The sequence below is a fragment of the Rhinopithecus roxellana genome, chromosome 10, assembly GCF_007565055.1.
Source record: "Rhinopithecus roxellana isolate Shanxi Qingling chromosome 10, ASM756505v1, whole genome shotgun sequence".
In the NCBI taxonomy this organism is placed as follows: Eukaryota; Metazoa; Chordata; class Mammalia; order Primates; family Cercopithecidae; genus Rhinopithecus; species Rhinopithecus roxellana.
This window is the reverse complement of record NC_044558.1, coordinates 82193530-82219700: the sequence shown is the minus strand read 5'-3', so window position 1 is coordinate 82219700 and position 26171 is coordinate 82193530. Positions and strand designations below refer to the sequence as shown.

Here is a 26171-nt window from a genome sequence, read left to right as displayed (position 1 = left end):
CTCCCCAGTAGCTGGGACTACAGGCGCCCGCCACCTCGCCCGGCTAGTTTTTTTGTATTTTTTAGTAGAGACGGGGTTTCACCGTATTAGCCAGGATGGTCTCGATCTCCTGATCTCGTGATCCACCCATCTCGGCCTCCCAAAGTGCTGGGATTACAGGCTTGAGCCACTGCGCCCGGCCGAGAATCACTTTAACTCAAGAGGCAGAGGTTACAGTGAGCCGATCACGTCATTGCACTACAGCCTGGGCGATGGAATGAGACTCCGTCTTACAAAAAAAATAAAAAATAAAAATAAAGTATTAACAAAACAAGGCAACTAGAACAGAGATGATATCTGCAGGCATGATTTGTTTATTATAATTGTGAAAGAGCCAGTGATCAGCTCCTAGTTTTAAGACCAGAGAAAATGACAGGTTAGAAATCCAAAGGGGTAATAACCACACAGAAAAGAGGTAGAACATGCAACACCCTTGCTTTCTGCAGTTCCATATTTTCAATGTTTTTCCCCTTCAGTAAAAAGAGGACCATCTCCTACAACAAAAAACTTTATCTTCAGCATTCACTTACCATATTATTTTTTTTTTTTTGAGACAGTCTTCCTCTGTTGCCCAGGCTGGAGTACAGTGGCGCCATCTCAGCTCACTGCAACCTCTGCCTCCTGGGTTCAAGCAATTCCCTGCCTCAGCCTTCCAAGTAGTTGAGATTACAGACGCCTGTCACCATGCCCAGCTAATTTTTGTATTTTTAGTAGAGACGGGGTTTCACCGTCTTGGCCAGGCTGGTCTTGAACTCCTGACCTCATGATCCACCCACCTCGGGCTCCAAACATGCTGGGATTACAGGCATGAGCCACCGTGCCCAGCCCATCTTTGTTTCTTAGTTGTGATCTAGCTTGACAGTTTCTCAGGCTTCTATACAAGGACAGTCTTGCTGTGCAGCCTTATAAATGCCTGCCTTTGTCTTTTAAAAATCACTACCTTAAATATGGGAGAATTTACTGTACTAGGTATCTTGTTCAGCCAGCTCCAAATCCATCCTGTTTTCTGTTTTGGTCTCTAAATTCTTCCCTCACAATAGCATACATCCACTCCTTTAAGTTAAGATGGCATATGCTGATGTGAGGAAGCCACTCATACAAGAAGCAGGCTTCCTCATTAAATCCAAAGACCCTAACAAGAAGCATCTTCCTCCAACTGTCGACCATCCCAAAATCCCTTGCAAGTGATTCCAGAAGCTGCCCTGCATCTCAGCCAGGTCAAGGTCACAGCGCTGCACTCCACAGCAGAAAATGGAATCAGTCCTAAGACAGCTAAAATGATTTCCCAACTTGCATCTCACTGCCAGGTTGCAGTCAGTTCAGGACAATGACCTTGAGAAGAAAACAAAAAAACAAAAACCAAAAAACAAAAAACTACAGCCACAAGGACACAATGGTATGGACCCAAACATAAAAACCAGATGATCTGAAAATTTTTGTTACATCTGTCACCTAAGACAAAGTTCTACATTTTCCTATCAACACTTATCACCCATTCTTTTAGAATGCTCTTAGCCCTCTATTTCAGAAAAACACAAGCAGGCCGGGCGTGGTAGCTCACGCTTGTAATTCCAACACCACTCTGGGAGGCAAAGATGGGCAGACTGCCTGAGCTCAGGAGTTCGAGACCAACCTGGCCAACACAGTGAAACCCCATCTCCAGTAAAAATACAAAAATTAGCTGGGCGTGGTGGCACGCTCCTGTAATCCCAGCTACTCGGGAGGCGGAGGCAGGAGAATGGCCTGAACCCATGAGACGGAGGTTGCAGTGAGCGGAGACTGCACCACTGCACTCCAGTCTGGGTGACAGACTGAAAGTCCGTCTCAAAAAGAGAAAAAAGAAATGCAGAATTGTGGGCTCTACTGAGAATCAGATTCTGCTTTCAAACAAGATCCACAGATGAGTCATAGGTAAATAAAGTGTAAGACGCACTGATTTGTAAAGGATTAAGAAAAACGTTAACTGACTACCTATAATATATAAAATTGGTAAGATTTCATGTTGCTAATGTAGCTACCTGATAATCCCAGAAATTTCATTTCAAAGCTAAACGTTCTACCCAAGGCATCTAAACTTTTGCTTCCCTTGAATTGTGTTAAAGACTGTAAGTATGCAAAACAATGCAGATAAACACCCTTTAATGCCCAGTTCTTTAAAAACTCAAGCAAATGGTTTAAAAAACACGCTGACATAGCTTACCAAAGGGAGAAATTTGATACTATTGAAAACAGACTTACTAGCTGCTGTTGCTACTGGCTGAGCAATATTAGCAGGTGGCTTTAGTTTCATGAGTTCATTAAGACTATTATTTTTCAGTAGATCCTTCAGCTGAACTTGGTCTTTTGAAGGTGCACAAGTCATGGCATTTCGTACTATTGGTGCTGAGACTGACGGGCGTGTGCTTGCAGTAGTCTGGATAAACTTAGTTAAAGTGATGGTTTGCCTGTTGGTTGTTACAGGTGGTGTTTTAGTCATTACAATTGTAGATCCCAAGGGTGGAAGATGATTTATTTGATTCAGCACAAATGTTGTAGTAGATGGAGGCTGCTGCTAGACAGAAAACAAAAAACAATACACCACTGAAAAATGCTTTATTCTCTAACGAAGCTTATATCCATAAACCTGGAAGAACAACTAAAAATCTAAAATGTACTTTTATCATTGCTTTTTTCTTTCTTTGAAACATAGTCTCATTCTGTCACCCAGGGTGAAGTGATCATAGCTCACTGCAGCCTTGCCCAACCAGGTTCAAGTGATTCTTGCACCTCAACCTCTCATGTAGCTAGGACTACAGGTGCAAGCCACTATGCGTGGCAAATCTTTTTTTAGAGATAAGAGTCTGTGTTGCTCAGGTTGGTCTCAAACTCCTGGGCTCAAGCCATTATCCTACCTCAACCTCCCAAAGTGCTGGGATTACAGGCATGAGCCACTGTGCCCAGTCTTGCCTAAATATTGGTACTTCATTTCTGATTTGATTAGCTATAAATTACCAAGTTAAAATGCACAACTTTGATGAAAAGAAGATATAGTAGTAATATAACCCTTTCTAAAACTATCAGGGATGGCAAGCATAAAATGGAACTATCCCACACAAACCGAAAATAATAGGCCTAAGCCAGGCACAGTGGTGTGCACCTGCATTTCCAGCTACTTGGGAGGGTGACACAGGAGGCTCACTTGATTTTAAGACCAGCCTTGGCAAAATAGCAAGACGCCCTCCCACCCCAGTCTCCCCAAAAGACTAGTAACAGAAAGTTTCCAATGCCTTGATTGACGACATTTTCACTTTTTTCCTCCTCAACACTATTTGCTGCTTCTCCATGACTCCTTTAATAATGAGTCTTTAATAAAGAGTCTACTATTTACAACTTTTTTTTTCAATATGTTGACTTGTCATCAACGAACATGCTATATATCTTCACATACAAATCTGTTTTTAAAAATATCTTTGTGGGGCGGGGAGGGGTGGCTCACACCTGTAATCCCAGCACTTTGGAACACTGAGGCAGGCACATTACCTGAGGTCAGGAGTTCAAGAGCAGCCTGGCCAACATGGTAAAACCCTGTCTCTATGAAAGATACAAAAATTAGCCAGGGCATGGTCGTGGGCACTTACAGTCCCAGCGACTCAGGAGGCTGAAGCAGAAGAATTGCTTGAACCTGGGAGGCAGAGGTTGCAGTGAGCCGAGATGGCGCCACTGCACTCCAGCCTGGGCAACAAAGTGAGACTCCATCTCAAAAAAAAAATGAAACAAGAATGAAAGACATGTGTCACAAAATAGGATATTGGGAGAGTGGCAAAAAGCAGAACGAGAGAGAGAGGTTATTTTTAAATTAATTATGCTTTTTTTTTTCTTTTTGAGACAGTCTCGCTCTGTCGTCCAGCCTGGAGTGCAGTGGTTCCATTTCAGCTCACTGCAAGCTCCGCCTCCCAGGTTCACGCCATTCTCCTGCCTCAGCCTCCCGAGTAGCTGGGACTACAGGCGCCCGCCACCACGCCCAGCTAATTTTTTGTATTTTTAGTAGAGACGGAGTTTCACCATGTTAGCCAGGATGGTCTCGATCTCCTGACCTTGTGATCCACCCGCTCCAGCCTCCAAAAGTGTTGGGATTACAGGCATGAGCCACTACGCCCAACCTCTTTTTTTCATTTTTTGCTATGAAGTCTTGCTCTGTCACCCAGGCTAGAGTGCAGTGGTTTGGTCTCGGCTCACTGCAACCTCCACTTCCTGGGTTCAAGAGACTCTCCTGCCTCAGCCTCCCAAGTAGCTATAACTATAGGCGTGCACCGCCACACCCAGCTAATTTTTGTATTTTTAGTAGAGATAGAGATGGGGTTTCACCATGTTGGCCAGGCTGGTCTTGAACTCCTGACCTCAAGTGATTCATCCACCTTGGCCTCCCAAAGTGCCAGAATTATAGGTATGAACCACCATGCACAGCCCGTTTCTTCTTTTATAGAGATGGGGTCGGGCCGGGCACGGTGGCTCAAGCCTGTAATCCCAGCACTTTGGGAGGCCGAGACGGGCGGATCACGAGGTCAGGAGATTGAGACCATCCTGGCGAACACGGTGAAACCTCGTCTCTACTAAAAAATACAAAAAACTAGCCGGGCGAGGTGGCGGGCGCCTGTAGTCCCAGCTACTCGGGAGGCTGAGGCAGGAGAATGGCGTAAACCCGGGAGGCGGAGCTTGCAGTGAGCTGAGATCCGGCCACTGCACTCCAGCCTGGGCGACAGAGCGAGACTCCGTCTCCAAAATAAAAAAAAGAGATGGGGTCTTGCCATTTTGCTCAAGCTGGTCTTGAATTCTTCGGCTCAAGCAATCCTCCTACCTCAGCCTCTCAAAGTGCTGCGAATACAGGTGCGAACCACCACACCTGGCCATGTTTTCTCACTACAATTCTAAACTATTTTAGAAGTAAGGACAAATCTAAGTAATTCTTACCCTCACATTTAATAGTGCTGGAGTAGGTACAGTCTCTGGTTCTTGTTTAACAGGAACTGCTGCTTCGGTCTCCAAACCTAGTTCTAATGCACTAAGTGGCACTGACTGGAGAGAAAACAACATCAGAAAAAATATAAAGGACAGCAGTAAATTCTGTTTCAAGGACAAGATTTGCGTTTATTAAAAAATATCAAGCTTAACATTCAAACGGAGGTGAAATCACTAACAGTAGATATAACGTAACAATCTCTGCAAGCACAAGATCTCCACAAAACTATACTAACAATTCCTTTTTAAAAACATTTTTGTATGCCGGGTGTGGTGGCTCATGCCTATAATCCCAACACTTTGGGAGGCCAAGGCAGGTGGATCACAAGGTCAGGAGATTGAGACCATCCTGGCTGACACGGTGAAACTCCGTATCTACTAAAAATACAAAAAAATAAGCCAAGTGTAGTGGTGAGCACCTGTAGTCCCGGCCACTCAGGAGGCTGAAGCAGGAGAATGGCATGAACCTGGGAGGCAGAGCTTGCAGTGAGTGGAGATCGCGCCACTGCATTCCGGCCTAGGCGACAGAGGGAGACTCAGTCTCAAAAAAATAAATATATAAATAAAACAAAAAAATAAAAACATTAGCCAGGCGTGGAGGCAGGCACCTGTAATCCCAGCTACTCGGGAGGCTGAGGCAGGAGAACTGCTTGAACCTGAGAGTTGGAGGTTGCAGTAAGCCAAGATCGTGCCACTGCACTCCAGCCTGGGTGACAGAGTGAGACTCTGTCTCAAAAACAAAAAACAAAAAAATTTTTTTTAGGGCCGGGCGCGGTGGCTCAAGCCTGTAATCCCAGCACTTTGGGAGGCCGAGACAGGCGGATCACGAGGTCAGGAGATCAAGACCATCCTGGCTAACATGCTGAAACCCCGTCTCTACTAAAAAAAATACAAAAAACTAGCCGGGCGACCTGGCGGGCGCCTGTAGTCCCAGCTACTCGGGAGGCTGAGGCAGGAGAATGGCGTGAACCCGGGAGGCGGAGCTTGCAGTGAGCTGAGATCCGGCCACTGCACTCCAGCCTGGGCGACAGAGCGAGACTCCGTCTCAAAAAAAAAAAAAAAAAATTTTTTTAGTCTTTTTTTTTTTTTTTTTTTTAAGGTTAGTCAGGTGGGAGTAGAGGAGAAGAAATCTGTAACTGGCTGTGATCAATTAGCTATAAACAACACTGCACTTGGACCAGTCTATTTTTTTATTTTTCAGAAACAAGGTCTTGCTCTGTCACCCAAGCTAAAGTACAGTGGAACGATAACAACTCACAATAGCCTCAAACTCCTGACCTCAAGCGATCCTCCCACCTTAGCCTCCTGGGTAGCTGGGACATCAAGCACACACAACTACGGCCAGCTAATTTTATTTAACTTTTTGTAGAGACAAGGTCTCGCTACGTTGCCCAGGCTGGTCTCAAACTCCTGGGCTCAAGCAATCCTTCAGTCTCAGCCTCCCTAAGTGCTGGGATTACTGGCATGAGATACCGTGCCCAGCCAGAATCTTACATTTTTGCTTTCAGAGAATGTATGTGGTGAAGTCACAGAAGAATATCCCTAAATAATTAAACAACTATTAAGGAAATTAAAGATACTCCCACAAGAACACTAAACATCTCTTACACTGTCTGTACATTTATAATATCAAAGCAGAAGAAGTGTTATTTTTTGCCTCATAAATCAAAGTGAATATCAACATAAAAATAACATTCAGCCGGGCACAGTGGCTCACACCTGTAATCCCAGCACTTTGGGAGGCTGAGGCAGGCAGATCACAAGGTCAGGAGTTCAAGACCAGCTTGAACAACATGGTGAAACCCCATCTCTACTGAAAATACAAAAATTAGCCGGGCGTGGTGGCCCACACCTATAATCCCAACTACTCAGGAGGCTGAGTGAGGCAAGAGAATTTTGAACCCAGGAGGGAGAGGTCGCAGTGAGCCGAGATGCCACCACTGCACTCCAGCCTGGGCAACAGAGTGAGACTCTGTCTCAAAAAAAAAAAAAAAATTAACACATGTATCTAAAATTAAGGCTTCACAAGTATATTTAAAATTGGGCCGAGCTTGGCTCGCACCTGTAATCCCAACACTTTGGGAGGCTGAGGTGGGCAATCGCTTGAGCTCAGGAGTTCAAGACCAGCCTGGGGCAACATGGCAAATGCTGTCTCTACAAAAAAGACAAAAAATTAGCTGGGCGTGGTGGCGTGTACCTATAGTCCCAGCTACTTAAGGGGCTGAGGCAGAAGGACTGCTTGGGCCTGGGAGGTCGAGGCTTCAGTGAGCCATGATTGCACCACTGCACTCCAGTCTGGGCCACAGAGTGAGACTATCTCAAAAAAAAAAAAAAAAAAAAAAGTACTGTAAGCAGAAATCGCCAAGAAAGAGAGGCTTTGGAAAACTCTTACCTGCTGAACTGATGGGGTAGGCATTGGAGTTGCAAGCCCTGCATCTCCACCATCAATATCAAAGAGGTCATTCGGACTAATTCCACTCTCACTCAAAGCAGCAAGCAGTAAATCTTGCCCTGGTTCCACCATCTTTAAAATGAAATATTAAATATTAACATAAAAAACAAAAATGACAAATATTAACTCCCCTCTAAATATAAACAATCCAACAATCTCTACTAGACCCATTCATTCAATATTAATGAAGAACCTGCCATGTGTCAGGCAAAGAGGATAAAAGAGAAATAGTCTTGGATCCCAAGCTCATTCAAAAATAGAAAGGATAGAGAAGTACATAAATCACAACAGCACGAGTATATGTCTACAAAAGGCTACGGGAACAGAGAAGGAAATAATGAACTTTGTGGAAGCAGAGATGTTATAAAGATGACAAAGCAGCAGAGCCTCAGGGAATCATCAGGTGGACCAGGATCCTCTGGACTATGCATTCAAAACATAGAGGCATGAAAGAATTTGACATGCTTTAAAAACTATGGCTGGAGGCGGCAGGGCACGTGGCTCGTGGCTCACGCCTGTAATCCCAGCACTTCAGGAGGCTGAGGCAGGTGGATCACAAGGTCAGGAGATCGAGACCATCCTGGCTAACATGGTGAAACCCTGTCTCTACTAAAAATAGAAAAATTAGCCAGGCGTGATGGCAGGCGCCTGTAGTCCCAGGCACTCGGGAGGCTGAGGCAGGAGAATGGTGTGAACCTGGGAGGTGGAGCTTGCAGTGAGCCGAGATCGCGCCATTGCACTCCGGCCTGGGTGACAGAACCAGACTCTGTCTCAAAAAAAAAAAAAAAAAAAAACTATGGCTGGAGGCCAGGTGCAGTGGCTCACACCTGTCATCCCAGCACACTGGGAGGCCAAGCCAGGTGGATCACCTGAGTTCAGAAGTTTGAGACCAGCCTGGCCAAAATGGTGAAACCTTGCCTCTACCAAAAATACAAAAATTAGCCACACGTTGTAATCCCAGCTTCTCCGGAGGCTGAGGCAGGAAAAATCGCTTGAACCAACAGGTGGAGGTTGCAGTGAGCCAAGATTGTGCCACTGCACTCCAGCCTGGGTGACAGAGCGAGACTGCATCTCAAAAAAAAAAAAAAAAGAAAAAAGAAAAGAAAAGAGAAAACCTCTGGAGTTAATTCAACATGGCTACGGTATGGAAGCTCAGAACAGAAGTATGGGTCTCAGGTAGGAAATGGCAAGAGATGAAGTATCACCTACAGCTTTGTACACCACGGTGGAGAGTCCACTTGCTCCTGTGGGAAACAGGGATTACTAACAAGTTTTCTGATTGAAGACTACTTGACACAGTAAATTTGTGACTTAGAAAGATTACTCATCGGGGCACTGTGGCTCAAGTCTGTAATCCCAGCACCAAAGTGGAGGTATAGGAGGTTAGCTTGAGGCCAGGAGTTCAATCAAGACCTGCCTGGAGACCCCAAATCTAATTTAAAAAATTTTTTTTGCCAGGCGCGGTGGCTCAAGCCTGTAATCCCAGCACTTTGGGAGGCCGAGACGGGTGGATCACGAGGTCAGGAGATCGAGACCATCCTGGCTAACACGGTGAAACCCCGTCTCTACTAAAAAATACAAAAAAAACTAGCCGGGCGAGGTGGCGGGCGCCTGTAGTTCCAGCTACTCCGGAGGCTGAGGCAGGAGAATAGCGTGAACCTGGGAGGCGGAGCTTGCAGTGAGCTGAGATCCGGCCACTGCACTCCAGCCTGGGCGACAGAGCGAGACTCTGTCTCAAAAAAAAAAAAAAAAAAAAAAAAAAAAAATTTTTAATTAGGCAAGTGTGGTGGTGCAGGCCTGTAATTCCAGCCACTTGGGAGGAACCTGAGCCCAGGAGTTGGAGACTGCAGGGAGCTGTGATGGCACCACTGCACTCCAGCCTGGGCTACAGAGTAAGACGCCCCCGCCCAACTCAGTAAAGAAAGAAAAAAATAGAAAGATTTGTCAACAGCAATGTGGAAACAAACTAAGAGGGGGCAGAACAAGACCTGGAGTAGAAAGACATCTTGGGAAACTGCCACAGCTGACCATGAGAGAGATGTATTATAACTATATGGGGCAGAGAGAAGCGGAAATGGAATCCAAGATACTTAGGGAGCTAAATCCATCAGATTTAGCTTAAATACTCAAAATGGAAGCGAGAATATGAAGCACACCAGAGAAAAAGTATGAGCTGATGAATGGTTAGAGCTAAGACAAGAGAAAAGAAAAAAAAAACGTTGAGCCTAGAAGACTTGAAGGATGAATTCTATGGAGTTTGAGGGGGGCAGGGGGTTGGGGGGGACTAAAGCCAATTTGAAGTAGACAGATTTTAGTTTGGAGGTTTTTCCAACTATAATCTCAGGGGCCAGACTAAAGTATTCTGCTGCCATGGATTTTTCCCCATTTTATAGGGGGAAAAAAGAGCTTTCTAAATTTTAACTTTTCTCATTAATTTCTCTGAAATAACCAATTTACATATACAAACATACTTATGAAAAATCTGTACTCTTCTCAGAAAACTAATTTCACATTACATAAATATACTGATTTTCAGCTAGTCCATTTGTTCTGACTGTGATAAAATTAAATGTCAGTGTTTCGTGATGTTCTACAAAAATGGCATTAACCAAGAGCACAATGAGCATGACTACGCAGTTTCGCTCTTGTTGCCCAAGGGGGAGTACAATGGCACGGTCTCCGCTCACTGCAACCTCTGCCTCCTAGGCTGATGCTCCTGCCTCACCCTCCCAAGTAGTGCCCACCAACACGCCTGGTTAATTTTTGTATTTTTTTTTTTTTTGAGACGGAGTCTCGCTTTGTCGCCCAGACTGGAGTGCAGTGGCACCATCTCAGCTCACTGCAAGCTCCACCTCCCGGGTTCATGCCATTCTCCTGCCTCAGCCTCCAAGTAGCTGGGACGACGGGTGCGCACCACCACGCCCGGCTAATTTTTTGTATTTTTAGTAGAGACAGGGTTTCACCGTGTTAGCCAGGATCGTCTCCATCTCCTGACCTCGTGATCCGCCCACCTCGGCCTCCCAAAGTGCTGGGATTACAGCGTGAGCCACTGCGCCCGGCAATTCTTGTATTTTTTAGTAAAGACAGGGTTTCACGATGTTGGCCAGGCTGGTCTCGAACTCCTGACCGCAGGTGAACTACCCACCTTGGCCTCCCTAAGTGCTGGGATTACAGGCCGTGAGCCACTGTGCCTGGCCCGAGCATGACTTCTAGCACGTAATAACTGCTTCAGGAGAAAGCATTTAACAAAGAAATCCTCTACTGTGTCTATGTCACCTACGTTTGTGTATCATTTAGACAGATGTTCTAATGGAAACATGAGTGAGTTTAAGGTGAAAACCAGATATCCAGAATGAAACTGAGGGCAGACCACTGTGTAAAAGGGTGGGAGGAAGAGCAGATACCCCAAAGGAGATTTTTTGGAGACAGAGTCTCCCTCTGTCTCCCAGGCTGGAGCGCAGCGATGCGATCTCGGCTCATTGCAAACTCCGCCTTCCAGGTTCAAGCAATGCTCCTGCCTCAGCCTCTTGAGTAACTGGACTACAGCCGCCCGCCACTATGCCTGGCTAATTTTTTGTATTTTAGTAGAGACGGAGTTTCACCATGTTGCCCAGGCTGGTCTCAAACTCCTGGGCTCAGGCAGTCCGCCCACCTCGGCCTTCCAAAGTGCTAGGATCACAGGTGTGCGCCACCATGCCCAGCCTTCCAAAGGAGATTTCTCCAGAATTTTCCAGAAAAAGGAAAAGCAACCTAAGGAAGAAAACCATTTTGGGCAGGGAGTGAGGAAGGAAGGAAACAAGCCTAACACAGTGTTAAATTCTTCATAAACATCATATTCAAGCCCAAAACAACCCTGAGTGAGATCGGTAATATAATTTAAGAGCTGAAACTGAGGGTCAGAAAACTTAAATTATCTACCGAAGTTCACTCACGCAGGGAGTGGTAGAAGATTAGAAACTAGATAGTTCAAACTCCCAAAGTCCATGAAGTTTTCCTTCCAATGAGTGGATGAAGTTGATGTTGGTAAACTACGCTATTTCATTATTTCAGAATAAACGCCAGATTGAAATTAAAATTGGAGGGGGGATAAAGTATTAGACAGCAAGATATAAATAACATGAACTAAATGACAGAGGAAACAGGAGAAATGTCCCAATATAGATTTCAAATAAAGTTGTTTGCCTGATGACCTTATGATTCAAAAAAGACCAAGTTAACTAATTTTTCTGATATACACGCATTTGACCGTACTTTTACAAATTATCCTACTGCATAATATGAACAAGTACCTAGAGCTCTAAATCAATGCTTTTAACATTTTCAATCATAAAATACTTCATTGAGACCAAAATACAGTCTTGGCCCACTGGCTACAGATAATCTTGACCCAGATTAATAGAACTCTGGAGACTATCAAAATGTCATCTCTTTAAAATAAAAACTGGAAACGATTTATTTATATTTGAAACAGAAGTACATTGTTTTAATGCAGTGACTTCCAAAACTACAGACATAGAGCCCCTGCAGGCCACGGGATCCATCAGTTCATGAACTATACAAGCCCTATCTAGTAATATTCAAAAGTGTAGAGATGCCATGAATGAAATGCATATTCACTGCAAAGTATTAGTTCATGAGAGCTTTCTGAATTGTGTTTTCTTTTTTTTTTTTTTGAGACGGGAGTCTCGCTTTGTCGCCCAGACTGGAGTGCAGTGGCCGGATCTCAGCTCACTGCTAGCTCCGCCTCCCGGGTTTACGCCATTCTCCTGCCTCAGCCTGCGGAGTAGCTGGGACTACAGGCGCCCGCCACCTCGCCCAGCTAGTTTTTTTTTTTTTTGTATTTTTAGTAGAGACGGGGTTTCACCGTGTTAGCCAGGATCGTCTCGATCTCCTGACCTCGTGATCCGCCCATCTCGGGCTCCCAAAATGCTGGGATTACAGGCTTGAGCCACCGCGCCCGGCCTGAAATATGTTTTCTTAACAATGACCATTTAAGTACAAAAAAATTTTACTGAGAAACTTTTTGATGTTCATGTACGAAAGATAGCAATGGTTACAAATAACTATTAGTGACCAGCTTAGAACTCACTCGTAGGAATCACAATTTGACTTAGCCATTCCAAAATGTATATGTATATACACGAAAATATGTTGTACACCATATAGATAATTTTTACTGGTCAATTAAAATAAATAACAATTTAAGACCCTCTAATCTGATGAATGACCTGGGAATAGAAATGTCTGTAAAAGACACTGTCTTTTACAAGCTATTAATGAAAGAGATTTTAATCTTAATATACATCTCATACATAAATGGAATACTAGGGATCATTTCTCAGCCAAACAGGCACAAATTCTCTATTTGTTCTTTTTTTGCAGAGTGAAGGAGGAAAAAGGGATACAGAGAGAACATCTATCCCATTCTCTAACTCCATTAGGCAAAAACCCTTAGTATTTAATCATATTTCCACTCTGAAACTATTACAGACTCACAGAATTTTGGTGCTCAAGCTGAGAGCCCTTAAAAACATATTAGCCAATCTCCTCCTCATTCTACCAATAAGACCTGTTCACAAGAGGAAAAACATTTTCACTCTGAAGCCACAAAGCACAATATAAATGCAAATACTGTGAGGTACAAGAGAACTGTGCTAGTGTGTCTACAAAGGAGTTCATAGACCTCAGATGACATTTACCATGGAGCAGTCTAACAAACCCAAGTTACTAACCACAGAAGGTCTCTCTCTCTCAAACAATGGACAAAAAAAAGAGTTCAATTTTTATGATAAATACATGTGAAAGCTGGGTGTGGTGACTCACACCTATAATCCGAGCACTTTGGGAGGCTAAGGAAGGAGGATCACTTCAGTCCAGAAGTTTGAAGCCAGTCTGGGCAACAAAGGGAGAACCTGTTTCTTTTTCTTTTTTTTTTTTGAGACGGAGTCTTGCTCTGTCGCCCAGGCTGGAGTGCAGTGGCGCGATCTCAGTTCACTGCACCCTCTGCCTCCCAGGTTCAAGCAATTCTCCTGCCTCACCCTCCCAAGTGGCTGGGACTACAGGCCCACACCACCACGCCCAGCTCATTTTTGTACTTCTAGTAGAGACAGGGTTTCACCGTGTTGGCCAGGATGGTCTCGATCTACTGACCTCGTGATCCGCCCGCCTCAGCCTCCCAAAGTGCTGGGATTACAAGCATAATCCACCATGCCCAGCTGAGACCCTGTTTCTTAAAAATAAATAAAAAATAATAAAAATTTTAAAATGCTGGGCACGGTGGCTCACCTGAGGTCATGAGTTTGAGACTATCCTGGCCAACGTGGTAAAACTCCGTCTCCTCTAAAAATACAAAAAATAGCCAGGCGTGGTGGTGGGCGCCTGTAATCCCAGCATTTCAGGAGGCTGAGGCAGGACAATCGCTTGAACCCGGGAGGCGGAGGTTGCAGTGAGCCAAGATCACACCACTGCACTCCAGCCTGGGTGAGAGAGCGAGACTCCGTCTCAAAAAAATAACTAAAAACAAACCTCGAAAAATTAGCTGGGCGCAGTGACATGTGGCTGTGGCCCCAGCTACTTGGAAGGCTGAGACAAGAGGATCCCTTGAGCCTAGTAGGCTGAAGCTGCAGTGAGGCATGTTCATGGCACTGCATTCCAGGCTGGGTGACAGAGTGAGACCTTGTGCCCCAAAAATGAAAAATAAACAAATGCATTTGAAAACATGACCTATTTCAAAATAGTACACCTCTGAAAACTTCTATGATAAATAAGACACAAAGCTACAGCAGTAGAGAAAAACTTAAGTGCTAGTTTTGGCAGGAAGAGAATACTGAGAAAAAATAGCCAACCAGAAGAATGAAAGGATACAGTTCCCATTCAGAATATCAACACAGAAAGTTACCAAGGGGGACAAGGTTCCTCTTGCTCAGACCTACAACGAATCTCCACAGCTCTGAGCAGACATGAGGGATATGTCCACAACAGCAGTAGCACACCACAGTGGCTGAGGAGATTATGGAGTTGGACAAAATACCTAGGTTCAAATACTGGCTGCACTGCCCACTAGTAGTATGATATGGTCAAGTGAGAACCTCTCTGACTCAGTTTCCTCATCTTAAAATGATACAAATAGAACTTCCTTCATAGGATTGCTGTGTCAAGTAAATGCAATAATACCAGGAGTAAGTAAATATTAACTACTAGCTAGCTACTATCATTTTTATATATATTAGTATTTCATCCAAAAAAGATGTTTACTCCCACATCACTGATTCAGCACTTTATTCCCCAGAATACAAACTTTGTTAGCAATCCATTAAATAATTAACTTTCATACTAGTCTTTGGGTTTTTTTGTTTGTTTTTTTGAGATGGAGTCTCGTTCCGCCACCCAAGCTAGAGTGCAATGGCACCATCTCGGCTCACTGCAACCTTGAATATGCCCGGCCGGGTTCAAGCGATTCTCCTGCCTCAGACTCCAGAATAGCTGGTATTACAGGCACGTGCCACCACGCCCAGCTAATTTTTTTGTATTTTTAGTAGAGACGGGTTTTACCATGTTGGCCAGGCTGGTCTCAAACTCCTGACCTCAAGTGATCCATCCGCCTCAGCCTCCCACAGTGCTGGGATTACAAGCGTGAGCCACCGTGCCCTGCTCATATTAATTATATAAAATACTAGTCCCTTTTTATCTAGAACTGTTACTGCTACACATCCAACTTGACCAATCAGTTATTAAATCTAGAACAAACTGGTGGACATTTTAAAATGTGCACAGATAGTATCACTTAGCAAATATCTTCACCTTAGCTAATAACAAAGAGAATTTTTTTCTCCTTAGAGTGCTAAGCATGTCTGATTCAAGATTCAGCTTTATCTGTGTTTTTATGCAGCTGTGATATGACTGACATTTAATTTAAGAATTTTAAGATAATGGGGTCGGGCACGGTGGCTCACGCCTGTAATCCCAGCACTTTGGAGACCGAGGTGGGCAGATCACCTGAGGTCGGGAGTTCGAGACCAGCCTGACCAAATGGAGAAACCCCATCTCTACTAGAAATACAAAATTAGCCGGGTGTGGTGGTGGATGCCTGTAATAGCAGCTACTTGGGAGGTTGAGGCAGGAGAATCACTTAAACCTGGGAGGCAGAGGTTGCAGTGAGCCGAGATCGTGACACTGCACTTCAGCCTGGGCAGCAAAAGTGAAATTCTGTTTCCAAAAAAAAAAAAGAATTTTAGGATGATCCAGTTAAGAGATGCAGTTCATCAATATATATTAAGTGTCTACTGTGTGCAGTAGACTCTTAAGACCATCAGGAGAAAGAAACAGCTGTTACAAATAAGTTAGTTTACAAGAATTTCCTTTACCTAAAAGAATGTAATCTGCTCTGGGCACGGTGGCTCATGCCTGTAATCCCAGCAATTTGGGAGGGCAAGATGGGCAGATCACCTGAGGTCAGGAGTTCAAGACCTGACCAGCCTGTCAACATGGTGAAACCCCATCTCTACTAAAAATACAAAAAGTAGCCAGGCATGGTGGCGCACGCCTGTAATAAGAGGCTGAGGCAGGAGAATCACCAGAACGCACGGGGTGAAGGTTGCAGTGAGCCGAGATTGCGCCATTGCACGCCAGCCTGGGCGACAGAGTGGGACTCCATCTCGAAACAACAAACAGCCAGGCATGGTGGCTCATACCTGTAATCCTAGCACTTTGGGAGGCTGAGGCAGGCAGATCATGAGGTCAAGAGATTGAGACCATCCTGGCCAACATGATGAAACTCCATCTCTACGAAAAATACAAAAACTAGCTGGGCATGGTGGCGGGTGCCTGTAGTCCCAGCTACTCAGGAGGCTGAGGCAGGAGAATTGCCTGAACCCGGAAGGTGGAGGTTACAGTGAGCTGAGGTCGCGCCACTGCACTCCAACCTGGCAAAAGAGCGAGTCTCCATCTCAAAAAACAAACAAAATAAAAACAACAAAGAATGCAACGTATACTTCTCAACAGGCCCTTCACAGGACCTTGCTTGGTCAAGTAACCCACTGCAAAACCTGCAGGAAGAAGATACTTACAAAGGAATGTGCAAATTATATACAAAGCCACAAAAGTCTCTTACAAAAGCAATACACAAATAATTGAGTTGGGGGAATTAAACAACTTTCTTGATTATCACTAGTCAAATTCAGACGATCAATTGTCTTGATTCTTACTATAGGCTGAGCTTCCCGTATCTGAAACTTGGAACCAGAAGTGACCCAGGGTTTTTTGTATTTTGGAATACCTGCACATACATAATGAGGTATCCTAGAGATGAAACCCAAATCTAAACACAAAATACACTAATGCTTCATATACACCTGACAGACATAGCCCGAAGATAATTTTAAACAATACCTTAAAACGTACACAAAGTGTTGACTGCATTTGGACTGTGATCACTAATGTGAGGTCAAGAGCGGAATTTCCCACTTGTGGCATCATGTCAGTGCTGCAAGTTTCAGATTTTGAACATCTCAGATTTTGAATATTCAGATTAGGGATGCTCAACCCATGTGTGGCTGGGCTTTTTTCTTTTAACCCTCAAGACAACCATGAGTATCAAATGCTAACCCATTATCTCTTTATCACATTTAAGAAACTAAGGCTTAGAAAAATGAAATACAACAAAGTAACAACAAAGTGAGCTTGGAATAGAACTACAAATTCAGAAGGTCTGACACCACAGTCACTCCAAGATCCTGTACTCCCAACCCTGTTCCAGTACTTTGCAAACTACTGATCACAACACATTAGCAGGTTGTCAAATCAATTTAGTGTTTTGTTTTGTTTTTTTGAGACGGAGTCTGGCTCTGTCACCCAGGCTGGAGTGCAGTAGCGAGATCTTGGCTCACTGCAAGCTCTGCTTCCTGGGTTCAAGTGAGTCTCCTGCTTTAGTCTGCTAAGTAGCTGAGACTATAGGCACCCACCACCATGCCCGGCTAATTTTTTTGTATTTTTAGTAGAGACAGGGTTTCACTGGGTTAGCCAGGATGGTTTCGATCTCCCGACCTCGTGATCAGCCCGCCTCAGCCTCCCAAAGTGTCGGGATTACAGGCATAAGCCACTGCACCCAGTCTACTGTATCAGCATCTTAAAATATCTCAGTATAGGCCGAGTGCAGTGGCTCACTCCTGTAATCCCAGCACTTTGGGAGGCCAAGACGAGGTCATTTGAAGCCAGGAGTTCAAGACCAGCCTGGCCAACACATACACTGGTCAACGTATACATATACGTCTTTACTAAATACACAAAAAAATTAGCTGGGCATGGTGGCATACCTGTAATCCCAGTTACTTGAAATGCTGAGGTGGGAGAATCACTTGAACCCAGGAGGCGGAGGTTGCGGTGAGCCAAGATTGCACTCCTGCACTCCAGACTGGGCAACAGAGCGAGACTCCGTCTCAAAAAAACATATATATATTTATATGTGTATATATACACCAGGTCACAATGTAAACCACATTTCTTACTGCGGGATGCAATAAAAACATTTGAAAACCATGGCTCTAATCTATATAGTGCCTCCCAATAAATAAGTTAATTTGATATGTTTCATACCGTATCTTATTTGTAAAAGAGAATTCCTGATCTTCAAGAGCCCATCCTTTCCATTTAAGGAAATTTCAGTGGAATCTCTAAGGTTGTCTTATTACTTGGTGAGTTCAAGCCACAACAAATTGGATCTGTCAATCAGCATATAAAAACAAAGACAACTGCAAAAACTTTAGGATTACATCATTTTAGACAGTTATTAATTGGTGTTTAATGCAAAAGTAATTACTCTTAAAAATTATCTTTGGCCAGGCATGGTGGCTCAATCCTGTAATCCCAGCAGTTTGGGAGGCCAAGCCAGTTGGTCACCTGAGGTCAGGAGTTTGACATCAGCCTGGCCAACATGGTGAAACCCCATCTCTACTGAAAATACAAAAAAAATTAGTCAGGTGTAGTGGTGGGCGCCTGTTAATCCCAGCTACTTGGGAGGCTGAGGCAGGAGAATTCCTTGAACCTGGGATGCGGAGCTTGCAGGTGAGCCACGGTTGCGCCACTGCACTCCAGCCTGGGTGACAAGAGAGAAACACCATCTCAAAAAAAGAAAAAAAAAAAAAAGGCAAAGCATGGGAACCTACAGAGCCTCATGGAATGTGCGGTTACTCAGTAAGTCTAGTCCTGAGTGTTCTCCATCTTCACAGGTGGTAAGTCACAAATCAAAGCTCAATTTAGATGCTAAGAAATGCCCAAACATATCTGTAGCTAAACTCTTTGAGATAAACCACTATTTTTTTTCTTTTGAGACAGTCTCACTGTGTCAACAAAGCTGGAGTGCAGTGGCCGAATCTCGGCTCACTGCAACCTCTGCCTCTCGGGTTCAAGTGATTCTCCTGCCTCAGCCTCCTGAGTAGCTGGGATTACAGGTGCAGGTCACCACACCCACCTAACTTTTTGCATTTTTAACAGACAGGGGTTGTTAGCCAGGATGGTCTGGATCTCCTGATCTCGTGATCCACCAGTCTTAGCCCCCCAAAGTAGCGGGATTACAGGCATGCACCACTGCGCTCGGTCGAGGTAAACCACTTTTTAAAGCATAAAATGAATCTGCACGCTGCCCCTTTTTAAATAGTACTTTCAGCAAGGCACTTAAAACATACAGGCTGGGCACAGTGGCTCACGCCTGTAATCTCAGCACTTTGGGAGGCCAACGCGGACAGACCACCAGATCAGATCGAGACCATTCTGGCCATCATGGTGAAGTCCCGTCCCTATTAAAAATACAAAAATTGGCCAGGCGCAGAGACTCACGCCTATAATCCCAGCACTTTGGGAGGCTGAGGCAGGCAGATCACAAGGTCAAGAGATTGAAACCATCCTGGCCAAAATGTGAAAACTTCGTCTCCACCAAAAATACAAAAATTAGGCCGGGCGCGGTAGCTCACACCTGTAATCCCAGCACTTTGAGAGGCCAAGGCGGGTGGATCACGAGGTCAGGAGATCGAGACCATCCTGGCTAACATTGTGAAACCCTGTCTCTACTAAAAGCACAAAAAATTAGCCAGGCGTGGTGGCGGGCGCCTGTAGTCCCAGCTACTCAGGAGGTTGAGGTGGGAGAATGGTGTGAACCCAGGAGGCGGAGCTTGCAGTGAGCTGAGATAGCGCCACTGCACTCCAGCCTGGACAACAGAGTGAGACTCTGTCTCAAAAACAAAAAAGAGCTGGGCGCGGTGGCTCACGCCTGTAATCCCAGCACTTTGGGAGGCTGAGGCAGGCGGATCACGAGGTTAGGAGATTGAGACCATCCTGGCAAATACGGTGAAACCCCGTCTCTACTAAAAATACAAAAAAATTAGCTGGGTGCGTTGGCGGGTGCCTGTAGTCCCAGCTTCTAGGGAGGCTGAGGCAGGAGAATGGCATGAACCCGGGAGGCGGCAGAGCTTGCAGTGAGTGGAGATCGCGCCACTGCACTCCAACCTGGGCAACAGAGCGAGACTCCATCTAAAAAAAAAAAAACAAAAAAACAAAAAACAAAACTTAGCCGGGTGTGGTGGCGCACGCCTGTAATCCCAGCTACTTGGGGGGCTAAGGCAGGAGAATAGCTTGAACCTGGGTGGCGGAGGTTGCAGTGAGCAGAGATCACACCACTGCACTCCAGCCTGGGCGACAGAGCAAGACTCTGTCTCAAAAAAATAAAAAATGAAAAATTTTTAAAAAGGCTGGGCGCGGTGGCTCACGCCTGTAATCCCATTTTGGGAGGCTGAGGTGGGTGGATCACCTCAGGTCGGGAATTCAAGAACAGCTTGACCAACGTGCAGAAACCCCGTCTCTACTAAAAATAGGAAATTAGCCAGGCATGGTGGCTCATGCCTATAATCCCAGCTACTCAGGAGGCTGAGGCAGGAGAATCGCTTGAACCCAGGAGGCGGAGGTTGCGGTGAGCCGAGATCACACCGCTGCACTCCACCCTGGTGACAGAGCGACGCAGTCGGAAAAAAAAATTACAAAACTGCCTGACATATAACCGCATTCAATGAACGAGTGAATAGTAGGCCACTAACTCAGTCTCTCCCCTTCAGCAACTAAAGTTAAGTTTTATTTAAGATTCTGAGGCCGGGCGCGGTGGCTCACACTTGTAATCCCAGCACTTTGGGAGGCCACGGCAGGTGGATCACCAGGTCAGGAGTTTGAGACCAGCCTGGTGAATATGGTGAAACCCCGTCTCTACTAAAAATACGAAAATTAGCTGGGCATGGTGGCACACTCCTGTAGTCCCAGCTACTGGGGAGGCTGAGGCAGGAGAATCGCTTAAATGCAGGAGGCGGAGGCTGCAGTGAGCCAAGGCTGTGACACTGCACTCCAGCCTGGGCGACACAGTGAGACTCCACCTCAAAAAAAAAAAAAAGATTCTGATGGGGGGCCAAGGGCGGTGGCTCACGGCTGTAATCCCAGCACTCTGGGAGACAGAGGTGAGAGGATCACTTGAGGTCACTAGTGTGAGATCAGCCTGGCCAACAGGGTGAAACTCCTTTCTGCCAAATATATAAAAAAAATTAGCCAGGTGTGGTGGTACATGCCTGCAATCCCAGCTACTAGGGAGACTGAGGCAGGAAAATCGTTTGAACCCGGGAGGCAGAGGTTGCGGTGAGCCGAGTTCGTACCACTGCCTTCCTGTCTGGGTAACAAAGTGAGACTCCGTCTCAAAAAAAAAAAAAAAGATTCTGAAGGGGCCAGGCACTATGGCTCATGACTGTAATCCCACCACTTCGGGAAGCGGAGGCCTGAGGATTGCTTGAGGCCAGTAGCTGCCTCCCAACATGGTCAGACCCCTGCCTCTCTACAAAAAAATTTAAAAAATCAGCTGCTGTAGTGGTGCACATCTGTAGTCCCAGCTACTCCGGAGGCTGAAGTGGGACGACTGCTTGAGCCCAAGAGTTCAAGCTGCAGTGAGCTATGACCAGGTCACTGCACTCCAGCTTGAGCAACAGAGGGAACCCTGTCTCAAAAATTAAAAAATAACATAAATATTATAAAGCCAATTATATGGAACAAACTTGGAATGGAATATAAAATGCAGAAGCCAGAGAAAAAAAGTAAAGTCTCCCACAGGAAAAATTTTGGAAACAACTTCTCTAAAAGATGAGAGAAAATGTTCCCTTTCTTGCAAAATTAATGTCCCACTTAAGTCACCAGTAGGAAATTCTGCTATTTTCTGTTCAACGATGATAGCTTTCCCCACGCTTACGAAAACCAATTCTGATTGCTAGAAAATATGGTGGAAAATAGAATCCCTCTGTACTGTCACCTCACAGAATTTTCTGCAAGTGTTAAGTCAATTCCTGCTGGGGCACTCTGGATTTGACAGCTCTCTGTACCCTCCTGGCTGACTGACTCTTTAGAAGCCATATTCCATGCCTAATTCTGGCTGTCTGGAATATATGAAACATTTAACTCAACATAAAATGATAATAGCCAACTTTCAAAGGTCAAAGGGGACCAGTTTATAACCTTCTCTCAACACGTGTTCAGTACAAACTTCCGGGTGCACTTACAATTGGCTGCGCAATTCAATGGATAAAAACGTTGCTTTATTTGTCTCTCATTTTCTGGCCCGTTCTTTTCCCACGTTTCTCAACCAGCGACTCCCCAAAACAAAAGCCTCCCACAGTAAACGGAGCACTCACATGAAAAGAGCTTCTCTGTGCGAGGATCAAGTTAGTGGTCCGCAAACATTAACCAAACAGAAGCACAAAGCAAGGGTGGGAAGGGGAGGAGCTAGATGCCAGGGTAAGGAAAGAAACAATCAGAAGGGTTTAGGAACATCCAAATCTCCTCAGCGGTTAAACCGAACCCAAGCCACTTCTGGGAAACCACCGGTATCCACTGCTTTGGGGAACTCTGGATGCTCGTTATGCCAAACGCTCTCAAAGTAAGCAAATTCCCAACTGCCGTTCCCCTCTGTGTGTATTCTTAGAGACGGTCTGGGAGGTGCGTTCGCCCGCCGAGGCAGAACTACGCGAGTCGCCGGGAGAGGCGTGAAGGGAGCCTGCACGTGTCCACCGCGGCTTCCCTACCGCCCCAAGAGTGGGGCATGCACGAGACCGCCACTGTGGGGTTCAGATTTAGGAAGGACGACCCTGTCGCCTGCCTCCCTCCCTCGCCCAGAGCCGGGAGCAACGCTGGGGCAGGAGAGAAGACTTGGGAAGGATGTGAACCTTACTTTCCTCGCGGGTCCCGGACCCGCAGCCCCCGGGTTGTGAGGCGGAAGCCAAAGGGGCGAACCCAGTGGAGTCAGAGTGCACGGACCCTGCCCCGCGGTCCAAGGGGGATGCCTCCGGCCCGGGACAGCGGGGCTCCCCGGAGCCCGAAAGCCCCATGAGCGTCGACAGCAGGGCCCTGCGCTGACGAGCGGAGGAAGCGGGTACAACGGCGCCGCCGCCGGGACCAAGCCCCGAGGGCCCCGGAGCGCGCGGCAGCGGGGGGCGGCGAGCGGCGAGGGAGGCCCCAAGCCGGGGCGAGGTGTCTGTCCCCCCAGCCTGGCCCCGCACGGCCCCCCAAGGAGGGTGGGAGTGGGAGGCTGTCCGGGAGGGGGAGTGTGGAAGGAGAAAAGGGCCAAGGGAAGGACTTACTTTCCCCGCGGGACCCGGCGCCAGGACAGCTCCTCCCGGGAGGTGCGAGTTTGAAGGACCGGAGGCGACTGGAGCGGAGGCGGCGGTGGCGGCGGCAGCAGCGGCGTCCGGCTCTGCCTACCTCCCCGCCGCCATCTTGACGCCCCTCCCCCAGCCCCCCCGCCCCGCCGGGAGGGGCGGGGGAGGGGCAACGGATGAGGCGCCGCGCGCACGCAACGCCTTCACGTGACTTCCTCCCTCCTCCCCCACCCGCTTCTCTGCGCCTCTCTCCGCCCCGCCTCCCTCCTAGGTGAAAGAAGATGATTCCCCCCATCTTGACCACCCCCCAGCTTTCGCCGCCAAAAACAGACTCCGCCGGCTCTCCTCGGCCCGGTACCAGTTGTTGGATCCAAGAGAATTCCGGAACCCAAACGGTCCATTACCGCGGCTCTGGGGTGGGCGAGGGGTGAGGGGGCCGGGTTTCCGAGAAGGGGGAGGGGGGAAGGCGAAGGCCACCTAGGAGAGTCACATGACTACTGTTTCCGCCGGCGCTCTCGGAGAGCTCGCGGTAATTCTGTTTCTCCGCCCTTTTTTCCCCGCGGCCTGTCGGGAAGAAGGTCCGCGTGCCAGGGCTACGGGAGGTCGGCCGGAGGGCCGCGCGCATGCGCCCCGCGCCTGCTTTCAAACGGGCTAGGAAGGGCCTGGAACTATTTTCAGAACCTGCTAGGGTGGGGAGCTACGGCCCAGGAAGTTACCTAGCAGCGTTTCTGTCACTTGGAAAATCTCTTCGTTACCTAGTTAGTCCTAGAAACAAAATGTTTACATATTCATTGCTTGTTAGGCTCGCTGAAAGCACTTTTTTGGCAGTAAAACCGCAAGTAACCTGGAGCCCTCGGCATGTCCACGGCTAGAATCAGAGCCTAAGGCGTGTGAGCTCGGCCATCCCACGCCTGTCTTCTCACCCGCAAGCCCAACACACCGGGGCTCCCAGTTAATGAATACTGAAGTGTAGGGCTGTCCCCACTGCTTCTTACTTCCTTGTTTTCATCTTTCCGTTTTTATTAAGCTACCTAACGCAATAAACATATTACCTTGTTGGTAACCCTTTTGTAAAGTCATTCTGAAAGTGCTGTTTGACTCCGTTGCTTGGGTAATAAGCACGCCTGGGTGATTCTTGCCCCCTACTGGCTGCGCATCCTACAAGCCTTGTGCTGAAAGCAAACCAAGTAGCTCGAACAGTTGGAGGTTACAGTGTGAACTCTTCCAGAGACAGTATTCGGGGAATGAAAGGAAAAAGTAGACACAGAAAGAACAGGAAACTTTAGTGTATGTACACATAAATATGTATTATATATCTATGTATAAGTTTATAAATATTTTTAAACCGCTTTACTAATCACATTATTTCATTTAATCCTCTCACACACATAGGAAAAAACCTATAAAGACAAAAATATTTTAGACCGGGTGCAGTGGCTCACGCTTGTAATCCCAGCACTTTGGGAGGCCGAGGTGGGCGGACCACCTGAGGTCAGGAGTTCGAGACCAGCCTGGCCAACATGGTGAAACCCCATCTCTGCTAAAAATACAAAATGTAGCCGGGCGTGGTGGCGGGCACCTGTAATCCCAGCTACTCGGGAGGCTGAGGCAGGAGAATCGCTTGAACCCAGGAGGCGAAAGTTGCAGTGAGCCGAGATCGTGCCATTGCACTCCAGCCTGGGTGACAGAGCGAGAATCCGTCTAAAAAACAAACAGACAAAAAAAAACTTTAGGCACAGGCCCGGTGTGGCGGCTCACGCCTCTAATCCCAACACTTTAGGAGGCTGAAACGGGGATCTCAGCCAGCCAGGAGTTTGAGACCAGACTGGGTAACAAAGTATAACCTTGTCCCGACAAAAAACTTATTTTATTTTTGTTTTTGTTTTGAGACGGAGTGTCGCTCTGTTGCCCAGGCTGGAGTGCAGTGGCACAATCTCCGCTAACTGCAAGCTCCACCTCCCGGGTTCACGCCATTCTCCTCCCTCAGCCTCCCGAGTAGCTGGGACTACAGGCGCCCACCACCACGCCTGGCTAATTTTTTATATTTTTAGTAAAGACGGGGTTTCACCATGTTAGCCAGGATGGTTGCCATCTACCTCGTGATCCGCCTGTCTCGGCCTCCCAAAGTGCTGGGATTACAGGCATGAACCACCACGCCCAGCCTCGACAAAAAACTTTTAATTAGCCAAGTGTGATACCTAGTGCCAGCTACTCAGGAGGCTGAGGTAAGAGACTCACTTGATTGCCAAGAAGTTTGAGGCTACAGTGAGCAATAATCGTGCCACTGCACTCCAGCCTGGGTAACAAAGTGAAACTCTATTTTTTTAATTTTTTTTTTTTTTTGAGACAGAGTTTTGCTCTTGTTGCCCAAGCCGGTTTGCAATGGCATGATCTCAGCTCACTGCAACCTCCACCTGCTGGATTCAAGCGATTCTCCTGCCTCAGCCTACCGAGTAGCTGGGATTACGAGTGCCCACCACGACGCACGGCTAATTGTATATTTAGTAGAAGCAGGGTTTCACCATGTTAGCCAGACTGGTCTCAAACTCCTGACCTCAGGTGATCTGCCCGCCTCAGCCTCCCAAAATGCTGGGATTACAGGCGTGAGCCACTGCACCAGGCCTTATTTATTTATTTATTTATTTATTGAGACGGGGTCTCACTCTATCTCACCCAGGCTGGAGTGCAGTGGTACGATCTCGGCTCACTGCAGCCTCTGCTTCCCAGGTTCAAGCAATTCTCCTGTCTCAGCCTCCCGAGTAGCTGGGACTACAGGCGTGTGCCAACACACCCAGCTAGTCTTGTATTTGTAGTAGAGATGGGGTTTCACCATATTGGCCAGGCTGGTCTCAAACTCCTGACCTCAGGTAATCCACCTGCCTCAGCCTCCCAAAGTGCTGGTAGTACAGGCATGAGCCACTGCGCCTGGCAAAACTCTGTCTGAAAAAAAAAAAAAAATTCTTAGGCTTGCAACTGACAGTGATGTTACACCACATTCTATTGGTCAACAAGGCAGCCAA

The 26171-nt window shown here is 46.7% G+C and overlaps 1 protein-coding gene and 1 long non-coding RNA gene across 7 annotated transcripts in view; one reads left to right on the top strand and one right to left on the bottom strand.

Moving 5' to 3' along the window:
* The window catches only part of SBNO1 (strawberry notch homolog 1), an 83039-nt gene extending 59756 nt beyond the window's left edge, over positions 1–23283 (bottom strand). For 2 of the 6 annotated variants that reach the window (XM_010368385.2, XM_030938964.1), the window contains exons 1-4: positions 23134–23283; positions 7427–7558; positions 4987–5091; positions 2278–2590 (exon numbers count right to left, since the gene is read on the bottom strand). In XM_010368385.2, coding sequence (XP_010366687.1) covers positions 2278–2590; positions 4987–5091; positions 7427–7558 — 550 coding nt within the window. In that variant the 5' untranslated portion in view covers positions 23134–23283. The remainder of the gene's footprint in view (positions 1–2277; positions 2591–4986; positions 5092–7426; positions 7559–23133) is intronic. The other 4 variants (XM_010368386.2, XM_030938961.1, XM_030938962.1 and 1 more) reach the window with 4 other exon arrangements.
* A 97-nt stretch (positions 23284–23380) lies between these two features.
* On the top strand, positions 23381–24214 carry LOC115899963. Its single transcript, XR_004059584.1, has 2 exons — positions 23381–23567; positions 23954–24214. It is a non-coding gene; the product is annotated as an uncharacterized LOC115899963 (long non-coding RNA).
* Positions 24215–26171: the final 1957 nt, after the last annotated feature.